We start from the raw sequence: 13932 nt of genomic DNA, 5'->3' as shown, positions 1-13932 counted from the left end.
GGCTGCAGAAAGGGAAATAAAACCTAGCCAAGGCGTCCAACACAGCAGCCTTTTAATACACAGCCTGTTCCCTCCGTTCGTACACTCGGTATCTCCAACCACTGTCTCCCTGCTAGGAAGGCTAATAGAATTGGCTCCTCTCATTCTCAAAGCTGTGGTATAATATGGTTAAGGAGTTTTTTCTCCTGAGATGGCGCGTGACTTCTGTTTAAGGAGGCAAAGTAGCATTTTGTGGCAATGGGTTCACTTCCTGCCTCCTGGATGTTCTGCCACCATCTTCCACATCCACCCCATCTCGATTTGGACACCCAAAGGAGGTGATAAACCTTGGTGGGTAGCCAAGAGTGGCTGCTAACTGGTGAGCATTGAGACCCTCCTCAAATCACAGTCATGTGAAGGTCCTTATGTCTCCACTGATTGTAGAGAGATCCTGCACTCCTCTTACGTGCAGCTCCTCAGGCACTCGGTCTGGTTTTGTGTGCAGAACCCAAAGCCAAACCAGGCATTTGGGCCCATTTATTTAGAGGGTCTGTTAGCGCTCACGTCAACTTCTGTTATCTGTGGGATGAACTGCACTGTGCTGGCAATGGAGAGCCCTGTAAAAGCTTGAATGGATGGGTGATCAGCCAGCCAACTTGATCTTCAGCCAGACAGTTTTCCAGATAAAACAGTACTGAACCATGGAGTAGGTCAATGATGCTGATGTTTTATTTTTCTATTGCGATTGCATGGTACGAAGCCCAGCTGTGAATCAGGGCCCCCTTCTGGTAAGTGCAGGTGGGAAAACACATCTCTTGCCACGGATTTCAGAGAAAGCTGAGTCTTCCGCAGCTCTAGGATTACTTGTTTGTGGTCACACTCTGGCTAGCACAACCTCTGCACTTTTGTGTCTGTTATCATATTGCTAGATACAAGATGTTTAACATCCAGCTTTTTGGTTAAAGTAGCTCTCTTCATCCTGGGTCTGCTTTACATTTGTACCCAAGGCACTAGTAGAACATTTTCTGCCTCTCATGTGCTATGGCACAGTAATTTGTTTCCTGGATATCTCCTTGTCATTCTGACAGTTCTTCTCCCCCAGGAGATGTTGGCCTCTCCATCTCCTCTGAGGCAGCATAGCTGCCAAAGTCCATCTCAGTCCATCTGGACTGAAAACTCCTATCTGGCGTTCTCCCCTCCCCCCATCTGCATGGGTGAGGAAATGTCGAGCAACGAAACACAAGTACTCCCTTGGTCTGTCAGGTCACGTGAAAGGAGGAGAAAGCCTGAACTGTGTGTCTGCCCTTCACACGTGGGCTGCCCTGCAGAACTGCCCCCTGCACAGCAGTAGGATGTGTTGCCAAACAAGTTGCTGTCAATTCCCTGCAGAGCAGCTGACCCAGGCGGCGAAGGAAATAGGAGGAGATAGGGAACAGCATGCCTGAGCTGAGAAAAAGGCACGCTCTAGCCTGTTTCAAGGGGACGAAGGTTTGAACTCTGAAGTTAGGCCAGCGCAATGCACGAGGGAACGGGGACGAGGTATCTGGTAAGTACAGCCACGTCTGTGCTAGCTCTGGGTCAAGGCTGGCTCTCACGTCGGTGCTCCCGTGCTCTCTGTACTCTGGTCTGCATCGGAGGGGCTTGTGCTCAGACTCCGGTCCAACTGCTTGTTCAAACCAGACAGCGTGTCCAACAAGCCCATGCTAAAGCGTAGTCATCGAGGACGGTGAAGACTTAATCACGTCTTTTGAAAAGAGCGAGCTCTCTAATTTCAAAGCAGCCCTATTACTGGAGAAAAAGAGTTATCTTTAATCATGGATAATAAGCTCACGAACACAGGCTCGCTAGGTTGTAGCTGACTATGAAAACTAGTGTAAACATATTGTGGCTATACATTGGTATGACTTTCTAGCCCCTTTTTTTATGATAATAGCACTGATGATCTGTCCAAGCTGGTTTTCGTCAGTAAGAAATCAAACCTTTGCAAGTGCACAGGATGCACAAGATGTACTCTCTTATCCTTTTGGACCGTGCCTTGCGCATTGCTGTAAGTACTAGATGGCTTTTAGTCCTCAAGCCTGCCCTGGCCCCAAACCCAAAGATTTCTGAGCCTCACTGCATCTTCTTGAATGCTCTTAGGGTGGTGCTGAGTTCCATTTGGAACAGCAGTACCATAACCTCACCCCTGGAGCATCCAGACAGAGTATCTCTCCACACAAAAACAATGGCAATTTTTTGTTCTCTGGCTGAGATTCCTGGACTGCTGCTTTTTTTTCAGGTTTATTTTATTCTCAACATAAATAAAGAAAACAAAACTAGTGCAAGTAATAGTCTGAAACTACTAAAGTTGCATTGCAGGAGATGTGGCACTGGAACAAGGAAAACATTCTCATGGGGTTTTTATTCTGAGTAGAATCAGTTAATCTTGGGCTCAAACCTTCACTCACTCAGCAGGTCTGCCCCACAATATTTACTTAAAATCACAGCAAAGTGCATTAAAATGGCATTAAAGCAGACACGCCAGCCCACAAAGAACAAATAGAGCCAGGGATGCTCTGAGGTGAGAGAACAGTGTGTTTATTTCAGGCTTTCCTCTGCCTGTTGGATGGTGCCCCCCTTTTTGGCCAGCACCAGAGATGCAGGGATGCTGTGGAGGGGGCGCAGTGTTTCTGCTCAGGGGCACTGCCCACTCCAGCACTTCATTTTTTATTGGTGTTCTGTCCTGTGTGAGAGATGGAGAACGTGTCCTCACTGCTAATGGTGGCACAGTGTTCCGTCAGGTGGCACAGGCAGCCGTCAGGCTTCTCCTCCTTTTCCCCTCTGTTGTCACGCTGCAAGGACAAGCTGTAACTGCAAGAGCATTAATCCTTACAGAGGGGCATCACCATCGGCATTTTCATGACCATTAAGTGGGTGTCTGCTCTGCCCCAGAGCCTGATTCCTCGAGGAGGGCCTGAGCTGAAGCCAGAGGTTCTTCCTGCTGACAGAAGGTCAGGGCCAAGCCAAGCAGAGAGGGCTCAGCTGCCACTGTGCTCAGAGCAGCCCCGAGGTGATCCTCTCATCTTGAACTTGATGCAGTTCAAGGCGCTTTGTTTTCCTTAAATGACCTTTGCTTGCACAAGACAGCCTGCACTCAGCTGTGGGCTGCTCTGCATACTTCATCACTTCGGCGAGGAATCCACTTTCCTCGGCTGAACGGCTAAGGCTCAGGCAGATGTTTCTTCATATCCACAGAGCACGATGATAATAATTGGCAGAGCTCATGGAGAGGAGCTATCTGTATCTCTTTATGTCAGCCCCTTCCAGGCCAGCTCCTTTTCATCCCTGTCAAATCCTTCTCCAGCACCCTTCTGCCTTTCTACCAGCATCCCCCGTGTTTCACTTTGGGCCCCTCTTCTGCGGAGCATTTGTCCGTAGGCTGGGTGCAGCAGGGAGAAGGTACAGAGCCATGCAGAGGGTTGGCTGATGTGGTTACCCCAACAGGTCTGCTCCAGCCTGCATGGGCTCACTGCTCCATCTGGCATTTTTTTCACCAGGAAAAAACATTTACTTTGGGAGAGGAAAGGAGAAAACAGAAAATAAGATCATGCTCACAAATCCAAAAACAAAGTATGGACTCAGAAACCCTCTAGTGCCTTTTTGGATGATTTCATATCTAAAAGAATTCATCCATAGTACAGTAGTGCTGATTCTGACATTTGAGTATTTACAGTGCGATCTTTCACAGGTGGAACTTAGGAGAAATAAAGAGAACAGCTCAGAGGGCAAAGGTTTTTGTTTAAAAATGTACAACAAACTGTAGCTTAGCACCGAAGAGCGAGAAAAGCAGTTTACTGGCTTCTCATGAGCACTAGAATATCAAGACATCCTAATGAAGAATGGATGAATTTCAGGAAAAATTCTAAGTAAGAAACTTAGTTAAACAAACCTTCCCTTTTGCCTGGTTGGTAAATGATTAGAAGTAGGACACAAAAGCCAAGTATTTCAAGGAGAGAGAGGCTCCAAAGGTGCAAAGTCCAGGTTTCCTGCTGTTAGAAGTTTAAGACTGGGGTCTGGGAAGAGGCATCTGTAGGGGCAGGGACCACAGGTCACGCACTGACTCAGACACCAGCTCTGAAGAATAGGAACGGCTCTTGCCAGCTCTTATAGCTTCGGTATGACCTGAACTACTTGATGCTCTGCTTTACAGATCTCGGAGTCAGAAAATAGTATGAGAGGAATTTCATCCTCCTTCGCTACCTACAAAAGCTGTTGCAGGGTTTAACCTCTTGGTTGCCCGGCACGGGACTTGCTCTCATAACATCCGTCTCTGAGAAAGAGAGGGAACAAAGCGGTGTGCCCAGGGATGCTGAAAGTGACATCAGATGTGCACGCAGCCAGCAAAGGTGTCTCAGCTGCGATTGCCATTGCCTCAGTGAGTAACTGTGCTTTTCCACTTTTTTTCTCTTCTGTTTTAGGGCCGTTGCATCAACTTCACCAGAGTGAAGAACACAGAGGCCCCACCCAAATACCCGCTCAACAACGCATACCCTCCGTCATCTCCACCTCCGGCACCCATCTACAACCCCCCACCCCCAGCTCCCATCTATACGCCCCCTCCACCCAGCTCACCCACACCCCACACCCCATCCCCATCCTCCACGCTCCCACCCCTCCCACCACCACCCCAAGCCCCACCACCCAACCGGGCCCCACCTCCATCTCGGCCCCCACCTCGCCCAACAGTCTAGGGGGTTGGCCTTGCTCCCGTCTCTTCCACAAGCGTTCGAGAGGCTTTTTCAGCAGTACTGTATCACATCCATCTTCCTGGGGGGGTGGGGGAGGCTAGAGGAAGCCGGACCATTTTTGAAATGGGTCACAACAGAATGAACGACTTGGTAGTCGTCTTTCTCCTTTAGTTTTCTTTTATTTTTTAAATCCCTTGTGCATCAGTGCCACCAAACTATCGAAGCAAGAAAAGCCAAGAGACTGCAGAAATAAGGCAGATAACTTGAGTTCCATTTCAGCAAGGCTCTCCCCCCATTTTGTCTCCGACACTTCCCTGTGCCTTACCATGGTGATTCCAGGATACATTGGGGGAAAAAAAAGGAATGAATAGCTAGAGTAAGCTCTCCAGAAAGGCAATTCTCCCCAGGGAAGGACTGCAGAGGACTCTTCCAAGTGCAGACATCCCAGCTAGCTACCTGGAGACAGCTGCACAAACTTCATGGTACGAGACTCAAGGTATGACAGAAAGCTGATCACATCTCACATGCCAGCTGCCCAGCAAATAATGACAACAGCAGGTCTGCAGATACAGAAACCCTTGTAAACCTGAAAAGAATTGTTGACAGGCAGCTGTTCCCATGGACCGTAAACTGGAGAAGGGAAGGTATCATCTCGGAGGGTCTGGAAAGGCGAATAGGTAGGTCTCTGGTGTCTGGATTTGCGTATGTTGGTATGTGGAAGTGCAGGTGAATGAAAATGGAGTGCCACTAGGAAAACAAATTGCACGAAAAAATAAACCGGTCAGTATGTCACGAGGCTTTGACCCCATTCCCTGAGGACAAGGAATAATTGACGACAGGCCAGCCTTCAGCGCTGCCAGTGGGACAGAGGACTTCATAAAAATTGGGCAAAGGAATCTGGGAAAGGTACGGTTGACAGAAGAGTCTTTGCATTCAGTTTAGACTAATTATGTCCATCTAGTTAATGGCTCTGCAGTTCAGCAGTGTAATTTAATGCTGGTTTCCATTTTAAAAGGAAAGTTTCTGAGTATAAACAAGAGGTTAGGTGTATCAATTTCTCTAAATCCAGTCTGCTTGGGCTCCTTGTTATTGTCAGTTTGAAATGGTTACCACTGATGCATTTCTGTTTTTCCTGTAAATTGCATTCTTTTGCCCTAGAAATGTTTCCACATGGATTTGTATTTTTTGTTTTCCTTTCCTGAATAAGTAGCAGATGCCTTCCAGACTCGTAGTGAAGAAGAGCCAGTGTGCTTACTCACTCTTGTCGACTATAAACAGCATCACTTCTATTAGCAGTTGTTGACTAAGGCAAAAATCAACACACCGGACATGCAGGATGGGAATCAGTCCTCCAAGAAATGCACTGGCTGCATTTCTCCATGCTTTCTCCTCGCCTTCATGGGACCCCCACCATATTCCACAATATTGCGTATGCACATCTTTTATCTTTATAGCAAACCTTCTGAGCACCTGCCTTTGCCACACAGTGCTAGAAATAGGTGAGATCACTCAGCACTTCGTCAAACCTCTGGCTCTCTAATTTACTGTCAGGATCAGTTCTCACGACATGACTTTCTCTGGGAATTGTGAAGTCATAAGAGGCAAACCGTCTTTGTAGCTGCAGTTCTATGAATATCTAAGGGTTCTCATAACTGTGTAATTTTTTACCAGATAAAGAAATGCTTTGCCAAGTACTTACTTCAGTGCTGTCGGAAATATTAATTCTAGCTTTTCTATCAAAAAAAATATTTAAGAAAGAAAAAAAAAGAAAAAAGAAAGAAAAATTAAAAAAATGCTCAAGGAGGAAAGGGAACAGATGAAAAAGACTCAGTGGAGACTTGATCTGGGACCTTTTTGGTAAGGGCATTTGTGAATAAACCCTTACTGTGAGACTCAGAGCTGGTCTAAATGTCACTCACCAGCCTTACCCACCGCTAGGTCAGTATGTCATCTGTTAGGTGAGATAAGTACATCAGTCAGGAAGCCAAGGCTGGCTGTCCTGCGAAAAGGCTGATGAATTCACCCACAACACTGTTTTGTCTGCAGGCAGCACAGAGCAGTTCCCAATTAGGAGCAAAACCAACAGGTTTGCTACTCGCTCTTGTCAGACTGTATCAGCTACGGGCCACAGTTAGCTCAAGGAGACGACTTTGCGATTGGCAGGTGGCAGTGGGAAACCTTTAACACTGACACAAGTGTGGTTGGACTCCCTCTTGTGATGGATGGGATCTAGTTGAATAGCTGATTTGGTTTCACGATGAAAGGTGTAAAAACTGGGAATAGTGGAATACAGGATCAATAGATACTTCTCTTAACATATCCACAGTATTTCAAAAAAAGTTTGGAAAGGAAATCGATTTTCAACAATACAGCATTGAGATTTTTTTTTTTTTTTTGAGTCAGCTAACCAATAAATCTAAACCTGCTGTTGGGGAAAAAACTAAAAGCAGTGTATACTGCATGACTAAAGCTAACTTCTTGCAGATGTACATAGAAATTTTAATTCTCCACAAACTAAGGGGGAAAAAAAACCCTATAGTATTAAAGAAGCAAAATAAAACCTAGATCAGGCTATAAAAATCATAATTTTAAAATAGCCCCTATGTAATCATCCAGTCTATGAATAAAAAACAAACTCCAAATTTTTTGTTGTACATATTGTTACTGCATGCTTACCATATGTTAGATGGAAGCATTTCCTATCCATTGTGGATAAAAGAACATTTTTCAAGTTGTAGTAAATTATTATAAAGCCAATGACATTTCATGGCATGTTATCGTATCAAGCTGTGCTTGTTGTATTTTTTCTTTATGGTTGTATTGCTTTTTTTATAAATGTACAAATATTTCCTGTAGTGACGAATACCTATTTTACATAGCATTAACTGAAGCACCAGAGCTCCAGGCTACACACTCCCTTGATCCCTTGGCAAAGAGTTTTGCACGTCGTTCCAGGTTGGGAGATGGCCAGAGTGCGGTGGGTAGAGCCAAAGGAAACGGGTGTGGGGTAACTGGGTGCTGAGGCAGAGCACCCACGCTGCTGCCAGTGAGTCGGTTTTGGTGGACCCTTGCTAACGTTCTCAGAAAAATGAGAGCAGGTTTGGTGGCGGGCTTTGTGCCTGGTCTTGTCTTTAGTATCAACCTACATGTGGCTGCTAAAGTGGCTTCCCAAAAGCACCGCACATGCTTTCCAAAATCCTACTCCTTTTATGCCAGTCCCTAGAAATTCACTTAGGAACTTAACGTGTGGCAATCAAGAGTGAAAATTTGGTCCTGAATTTTAAATCAGCTTCCACTGACAATTAATGCTATGTAAATGTGGTTGAATTAGCTGGTGTACCATATATGGGTATATGGTACCCTATGTATTCTCTGTCTATAAAACTTTCCTAGAAACACATTACACAGGCTATCAATCCACACTAGCCAGTTTTTAAGTAAATGTTCATTCTAGATCAAAAGGAGTTGAGTGGCACTACATCTGCTCTGCAATTTCAAAAGACTTCAGCAGGTCTCACTGTTTACTAGTTGCACGTGCTCCTGTATAGCCTGGTCTAAACAGCAATAAACAGATGTCTGATGGCATTAAATATACAGTCGTTTCATTTGCTCTAAAGAGGTCACTTTGATTACTGCCGCTGTTTTTCATTCGTGCAAAACTTTCTGTCAGCGTGTCTTGCAGCCTTGAAGGACTAAGCAGCTGCATTTGACAAAGATTCAGATTTTTTAATTGCTAAAGTGTTACAAATTGTTGCTGGCTGTATTTTGAAGTGTTCACCCACATGAACTTTGCGGTCATCCAGATTCTCTCTCTACTCCTTGGTGTGTGAAGGCATCTTCTGTCACTGTTTATTTTGGGGAAGGGGGGGAGTGTCTGGCTTCGGAGAGCTCTGGCAAGATTTGAGGGTAACCAGGCAGTAACGTTGCGCTCTATGTGGTGCTGATGCAGCAAAGGAAAATAAACAAGCCTTCTGTTCTGATGTTGAATTACATGTTGTCAGTTCAGCCAGTGCTGTGCGATGATGTTTTACTCCCTCTGTTTGTTGCATGTGTCATTGTTAAATTCAGTCATTACTCTTGCTGACCTTGTTGTTATTATTAAAGAACTACACAAATTTGCGCTGGGCTCCACAAGATTCATTGACTAGGCAAAGTGAACAAAGCAGGAGGTAGGAGAATCTCAGTCAACAAGTTTTCTCATAAAACTGGCTTTCTCTCACCCTGGAGAACTCAAGACTCGGTGGTTTTCTTCCTGACAGCCCAGAGCACTTCTGCCTGACACAAAAGCTATTTTCATTTGGACGTGGCACAGCCTAAACCATTTCCTCCACTGATACCCAGCACCTCGCCTTCCAAGTGCGGGATAACTTCTCATTTCACGCAGCTAACTCGGCAACCTTTAAGAGAGGCATCCTTTAACCAAGCCCAACAGCTACTAGAAATAACTACAGAAATAACTAAGCATGTTGCCTCTCACATTTGCTGATAGGCCTTCTTTCTTCCTCTCGCCTTAAGTATCACTAACTCATCTGGATTTTGATATGGTTGGAATATTTTATTCCACAAAGAAGATTAATGGAGCATGAAGAAGTTCAGCCTCAGCACCCTGCCCTCTTTCAGCGAAGCATGCAAGCCTGGGATTTTTAGCCTCCCCTGAAAATGTGAGCTAGCAGTTTCCTCAGCACATCAAAGGGTGCAAGCCTAGGCTCAGTCTGGATTTTTCTTGCTGGGTTTTGTTTAAACCAGACCTGTATCTAGTAAATGCAAAGAGGGAAGCCACAGTACTCAGCAGGTCCTACTCTTTCGTTTGGACAAAAGGTGCTTTTAAAATGGAGACTATCAAAGAAAATCGCAATTGCTTTTCTCAGATAGCGACAGGTGAAGAAAAAAAAAAAAAGCAAGTTAAACCTCAGCATAGCCAAACTCAGAAGAGCTGATGCAAACCTGCAAAGCTCAGGGTCTTTCACAGCATGCATTTACACAAAAACAGCTGGATGGCTTTGCATGAAGTCCCATCAGTGCACCGAGGGGAAAAAAAATGAGAAAAACACTGTAGTGAGACCCAGGCAGGCTTGGTCGCCCTTTCAGTCGGCTGCCAGCCCCGCTGCTTCAGGGACCTCTGGGCTCGGGGAACCGCGCTGTGCTACCCTTGCGGCAGATTTTATCACCATGCACGCAGCAGGACAAAATTTCTCCAGGCAAAACATTTGTGTTGGAGCCAAGTTGCTCCAAAGCAAAGACAGAGGGACAGTAGACCACTAAGCAGCCCTGAGCACGTGGCCACCCCCGATGTCGGGCTGGCTCCTTGTTAGCCACCTGGCTCTTTGTTAGCCACCCATCATCCTCAACCAGCCCCACCTGGGAGCAGGTCTGGGCTCCAGAGCCTGGGCTCCGAGCGGGGAGCGGGTGGGCTGGGGCTGCATGAGGTGGTCTCGGGGTGCCGGGTGTCCCGGGAGCCAGCTCGGCTACAGCGCGGGAAGCGGGGGAAACCGGGACGGTGCCTGTGGCAACTGGAAGAAGCCAAAATGGTGAGTCCTGGCTGGGCCATTTCCAGCAATTTCTTTTTGTGTCGAGGCTGCAGGGGAGGGAGGCTCCTTTCTCCTGGGCTTTGGGCCCCTGACTGGAGGCTGTGCCGGACCAGACGGGCACCGGCGACGCCTGCCATGGTGCCCAGGCACGGCAGCGGGCGCAGAGCAGCCCCTTCCCCCAGCAGCGGTGCGTTTTTTGGGGGGGGGGGGGGTGTGCTGCTCATGGGGCCCTCGCAGATGAACCCTGCTCGTCCCTCCAAAGGCTCGTCGGGCTTTGGGCAGCTGAGGAGTTCCTCGCTTGGAAGGGAAAGGAATTTCTGCTTTTTCTAGTTCTGGCAGAGAAAGCCCCTTCTGAGTCATAGAGGTTTGGGGGGGGGGGGGGGGGGGGGGGCTGATGGAAACTCCGGTGAGACTCAAAGCACCGTAGGACCCTCTTTTTCACTGTTAGCGTCGCTGGAGAGAGTAATGCTTGTTTTTAAAGAAACTGCTATAAAATAACTTGTAAAAATAACATGAGCTACGGAATAAATCATGTTGGATGCAGACCGTGGCTGAAAGTCTGTAGCACACTGCCAGAACAAACTTCTTAAGATTATTGAAATAATCTCTTAATATTTACATGCTTTCAAAGGTCCTTCCTGCTAGCAGAGGGAAGGTGAAACATCTCTGAAAGCTCCAGAGCACCAGGGAAGGTGTTTTGTTGTGCCAGTGGGTGCCTGTTGATGTTGCCCACCGTGTCCCCGGTAGGGAAGGACTGTCCCCTCCACCGAGGGGCTCTCCCAGTGGGCTGAAGCGGTGAGCTCTGCCGCGCTGCCGGCTCCTGTGACCTTACCAGCTAACCATGCTGCGGCCGCAACGGGAATTTTTCTAGTTTTTCACAGACATTAAATTGTGGGACCTTTTCCAGAGCTGGAGGAATGAATTAATAGGGATGGAGAAACTATAGCATGCGAAAATACCACAGAGAGTGGAAAACTGAACTTAGCAGATGAGGTAAGTTTCACTTGCAAGAAAGCTGGGGATTTCTATGTTCCACTTTCCATTCCCATTTAAAATCCTTCCTGGCATATCCTTGAGGCCTGCTGCTGCTGCGTGCCTCTGGGTGGGTATGTCTTTAGCTGCTTCTAGAAGATGCTTAGTGCTGATTTCTTCTTGCATGTGAGATCTTGTGGTCTCTCTGTACGTCCAGGGCTCACTAGCAGACGGCTGGGAACGGGGTGTCAGGATCCTTTTTTGAAGTATTTCTTACTCAATGGAAAGTCTCTGGGAAAAGCCAGGCAGAAATAAGAGTATGTCTGCATTCCTTAAATCTGTTCTAGGTCATGGGTGACATGTGAAATGTCAGCATCTTTGGTCTTGGGAAGGTCTGACTGCCTGTCAGGGCTGCCACAGAATATCCTATCTTGCCATTACTTACCACCTGTGTAGGCAAACCCTGAATTGTTTTAAAGAAAAGCTGGGAAAAGTCCTCTGGGAATGTGAATTTTTTTTTTTTTGACTCATCTTGGCTCTGCAGTGCCTGAGTTCAGATAAAAATTAAAATTTCTTTACATTGCAATTGCCCAATTCCAGGTTTGCCTCCGCTCCTGGGAAACCATAGCGGGTCCTGGCTGTGCCTTTTGCAGGACGTGTTAATAGGGGTGGTGTTTCTGGATGGTTCCTTCCCCATTCACGGCTGTGCAGTGCCTCACCCTCCCTGTTCAGAATGGCGTAGCAGGCGCTCCGGTAACTACAGCAACGGCAGATGTGGAAAAAATAGTAGGAATGGATCAAAGGTATTTTTAGCTGTCTCTGATGCAGAGCAGCAGGGAGCCAAGGGAGTCAGCATAGGATATATGGGCAGTATTTCCATTGACTGCCAGAAATAAAAAGCCCGCAGGCCAGAACTTGGGAATTTCTGTTTTGATGTGATACAGTGTGAATTTCATGGTAGTTACTTTTTTGGGGGTAAGACTAGTGTTTTTCTCATGTGCGTGTGTGTGATACACTCTTGGCTTAAAGTAATAGCGATCACAGATGCCTATTTCACAGGCTGTCATGGAAACTGGAGAGATTTGCCGTTGCTAAAAATGTATCGAAATAACTGTAGTAGCATCAGACAGGTTTTTGTTTGTGTTTGTGGTTTTTTGTTGTGGGTTTGTTTTTTTTTTTTTTTGCGAAGTCCAGCTCAGAAGGTCAAATTCTGAAGTCATTCTCGCTTGTCTGCCTCTGGCTCTTCCTGTCTGGGCAGGGATGCGGATGGCTTGGAGCAGGCTGCTCCCCGAGCCTGCTTGAGATAATCTGGTGAAAATAATTGGCTCAGAGTAGCTTGCAAACTGAAATATTTTTTTGTTGTTGTTAGAGAAGGATGTGGAGGTAAATAAGCTGTCAAGGATGAAAGAGGTAGTTGTTGGCAGAGCTATGACTTGCATCCTAGGTGCTTAGACTCCTAGGACAATAGCTTCCCCTCAAAACATGACAGCAAACCATTGTTTTCTTCTTTTCAGTCATAGGAGATCTCATAAGCTGCTTTTTTAGGAGACTGAGTTATTTGCATTGACCCAAATAATGCCGTGAGTTAGAAATGCGGTTTCAATTCTTGACCGTGACACTGGGTGAGGTGAGAGTACGCATGGCACCGCTGGGCTTCAGAGGCAACAAACCCAGAAAAAGTCCTCCGTAATTCTGTTCCTGGTCTCTCTGGCTTTACAGAGCAATAGCGCGCCTCTGGCCTGGGTCAGTGACGGTACGGAATCGGGTTCCCGTCCGGATTCCTTCTCCATGTGCAGACTGGTCTGGAGGTGCATCCACTCAAACCCAATGACTGGTGATGCCACCCGTTTCCCAGACAGCAGCAATCTGTGTGACCCCAAGGGGACCCTCGCATCGGTAGGCGATCCCCTGAGCTTGGGAAAAGCCAGATTTGGTGGATATAAGGAGGAAGCTCCTGGAGCAGAGTTGGTGGTGGCGCTTGTTGCTTCGGAAATAAAATTGGAGCCCAGGTGACTGGAGTAACGGGTGACAAAGCAAGCTTTCTTTTTGATTAGCTGAGCCCTGGCCGTTTGTTTCCAGCTGGCGCAGCCGTTCCTTCAGCATTTATGGTTAATGGCTCAAACCAGGTGTTGCACGTGCACGCTGGAGAGCTCTGCGCTTCTGACCCCGGCTCTGGTGCAAGAGCCTGGGCATCCCTCATGGTGCCCGTGCCCTTCAGCCTTGCAGCAGGACCTGGGGCCAGGACCTTGACTGGTGCCATCCCCTAAGCTCGGTCTCAGTTTCGTTGCCGTTCTGTTAGGGCTGGCACGACTCCGCGGTTCTTGGGGCTCTTTGACAAAGAAACCCAGGGTTAGTTCCTCTTCACGTAGATTGCTGGTTCTTTAAATATCCAAATATTCTCTGTAGCAGGCAGGGGAAAGTTTAGGTAATGCTGCAAATATGGAGGTAACTGTATCTGCTTATCTAAGGCCAAATTGGCAAGGTTTTAAAGAGTGCCCGTTATAAATGGAAGACATCAGAGATAATGACTAAGAAAGCCCTGCTCTGGCTGCTATCCGTGACTGGATGCTATCAGTACCCCACCGCATCTTGTTTCCATGCAAAGGCCAAGCAGACAAAGGAGTTCCCTGTGCAGGGCTGTGCTGTCTGACATGTGGGAACAAATGAAAGGCAAATGTTAAAGGGGAGTGAGGGCTTGGGTTTTATTCCCAAAGCCAAAAGCTTTT

The 13932-nt window shown here is 47.0% G+C and overlaps 1 protein-coding gene across 1 annotated transcript in view; it reads left to right on the top strand.

Annotated features, from left to right (window-relative positions):
• The window catches only part of ANTXR1 (ANTXR cell adhesion molecule 1), a 111315-nt gene extending 102490 nt beyond the window's left edge, over positions 1 to 8825 (top strand). The window contains exon 18 of the mRNA XM_056321710.1: positions 4437 to 8825. Coding sequence (XP_056177685.1) covers positions 4437 to 4709 — 273 coding nt within the window. The 3' untranslated portion in view covers positions 4710 to 8825. The remainder of the gene's footprint in view (positions 1 to 4436) is intronic.
• The last annotated feature ends 5107 nt before the right edge of the window (positions 8826 to 13932 follow it).

Source organism: Falco biarmicus, chromosome 18 (genome assembly GCF_023638135.1).
Source record: "Falco biarmicus isolate bFalBia1 chromosome 18, bFalBia1.pri, whole genome shotgun sequence".
Classification (NCBI taxonomy): domain Eukaryota; kingdom Metazoa; phylum Chordata; class Aves; order Falconiformes; family Falconidae; genus Falco; species Falco biarmicus.
This window is presented reverse-complemented; position numbering and strand designations above follow the sequence as displayed.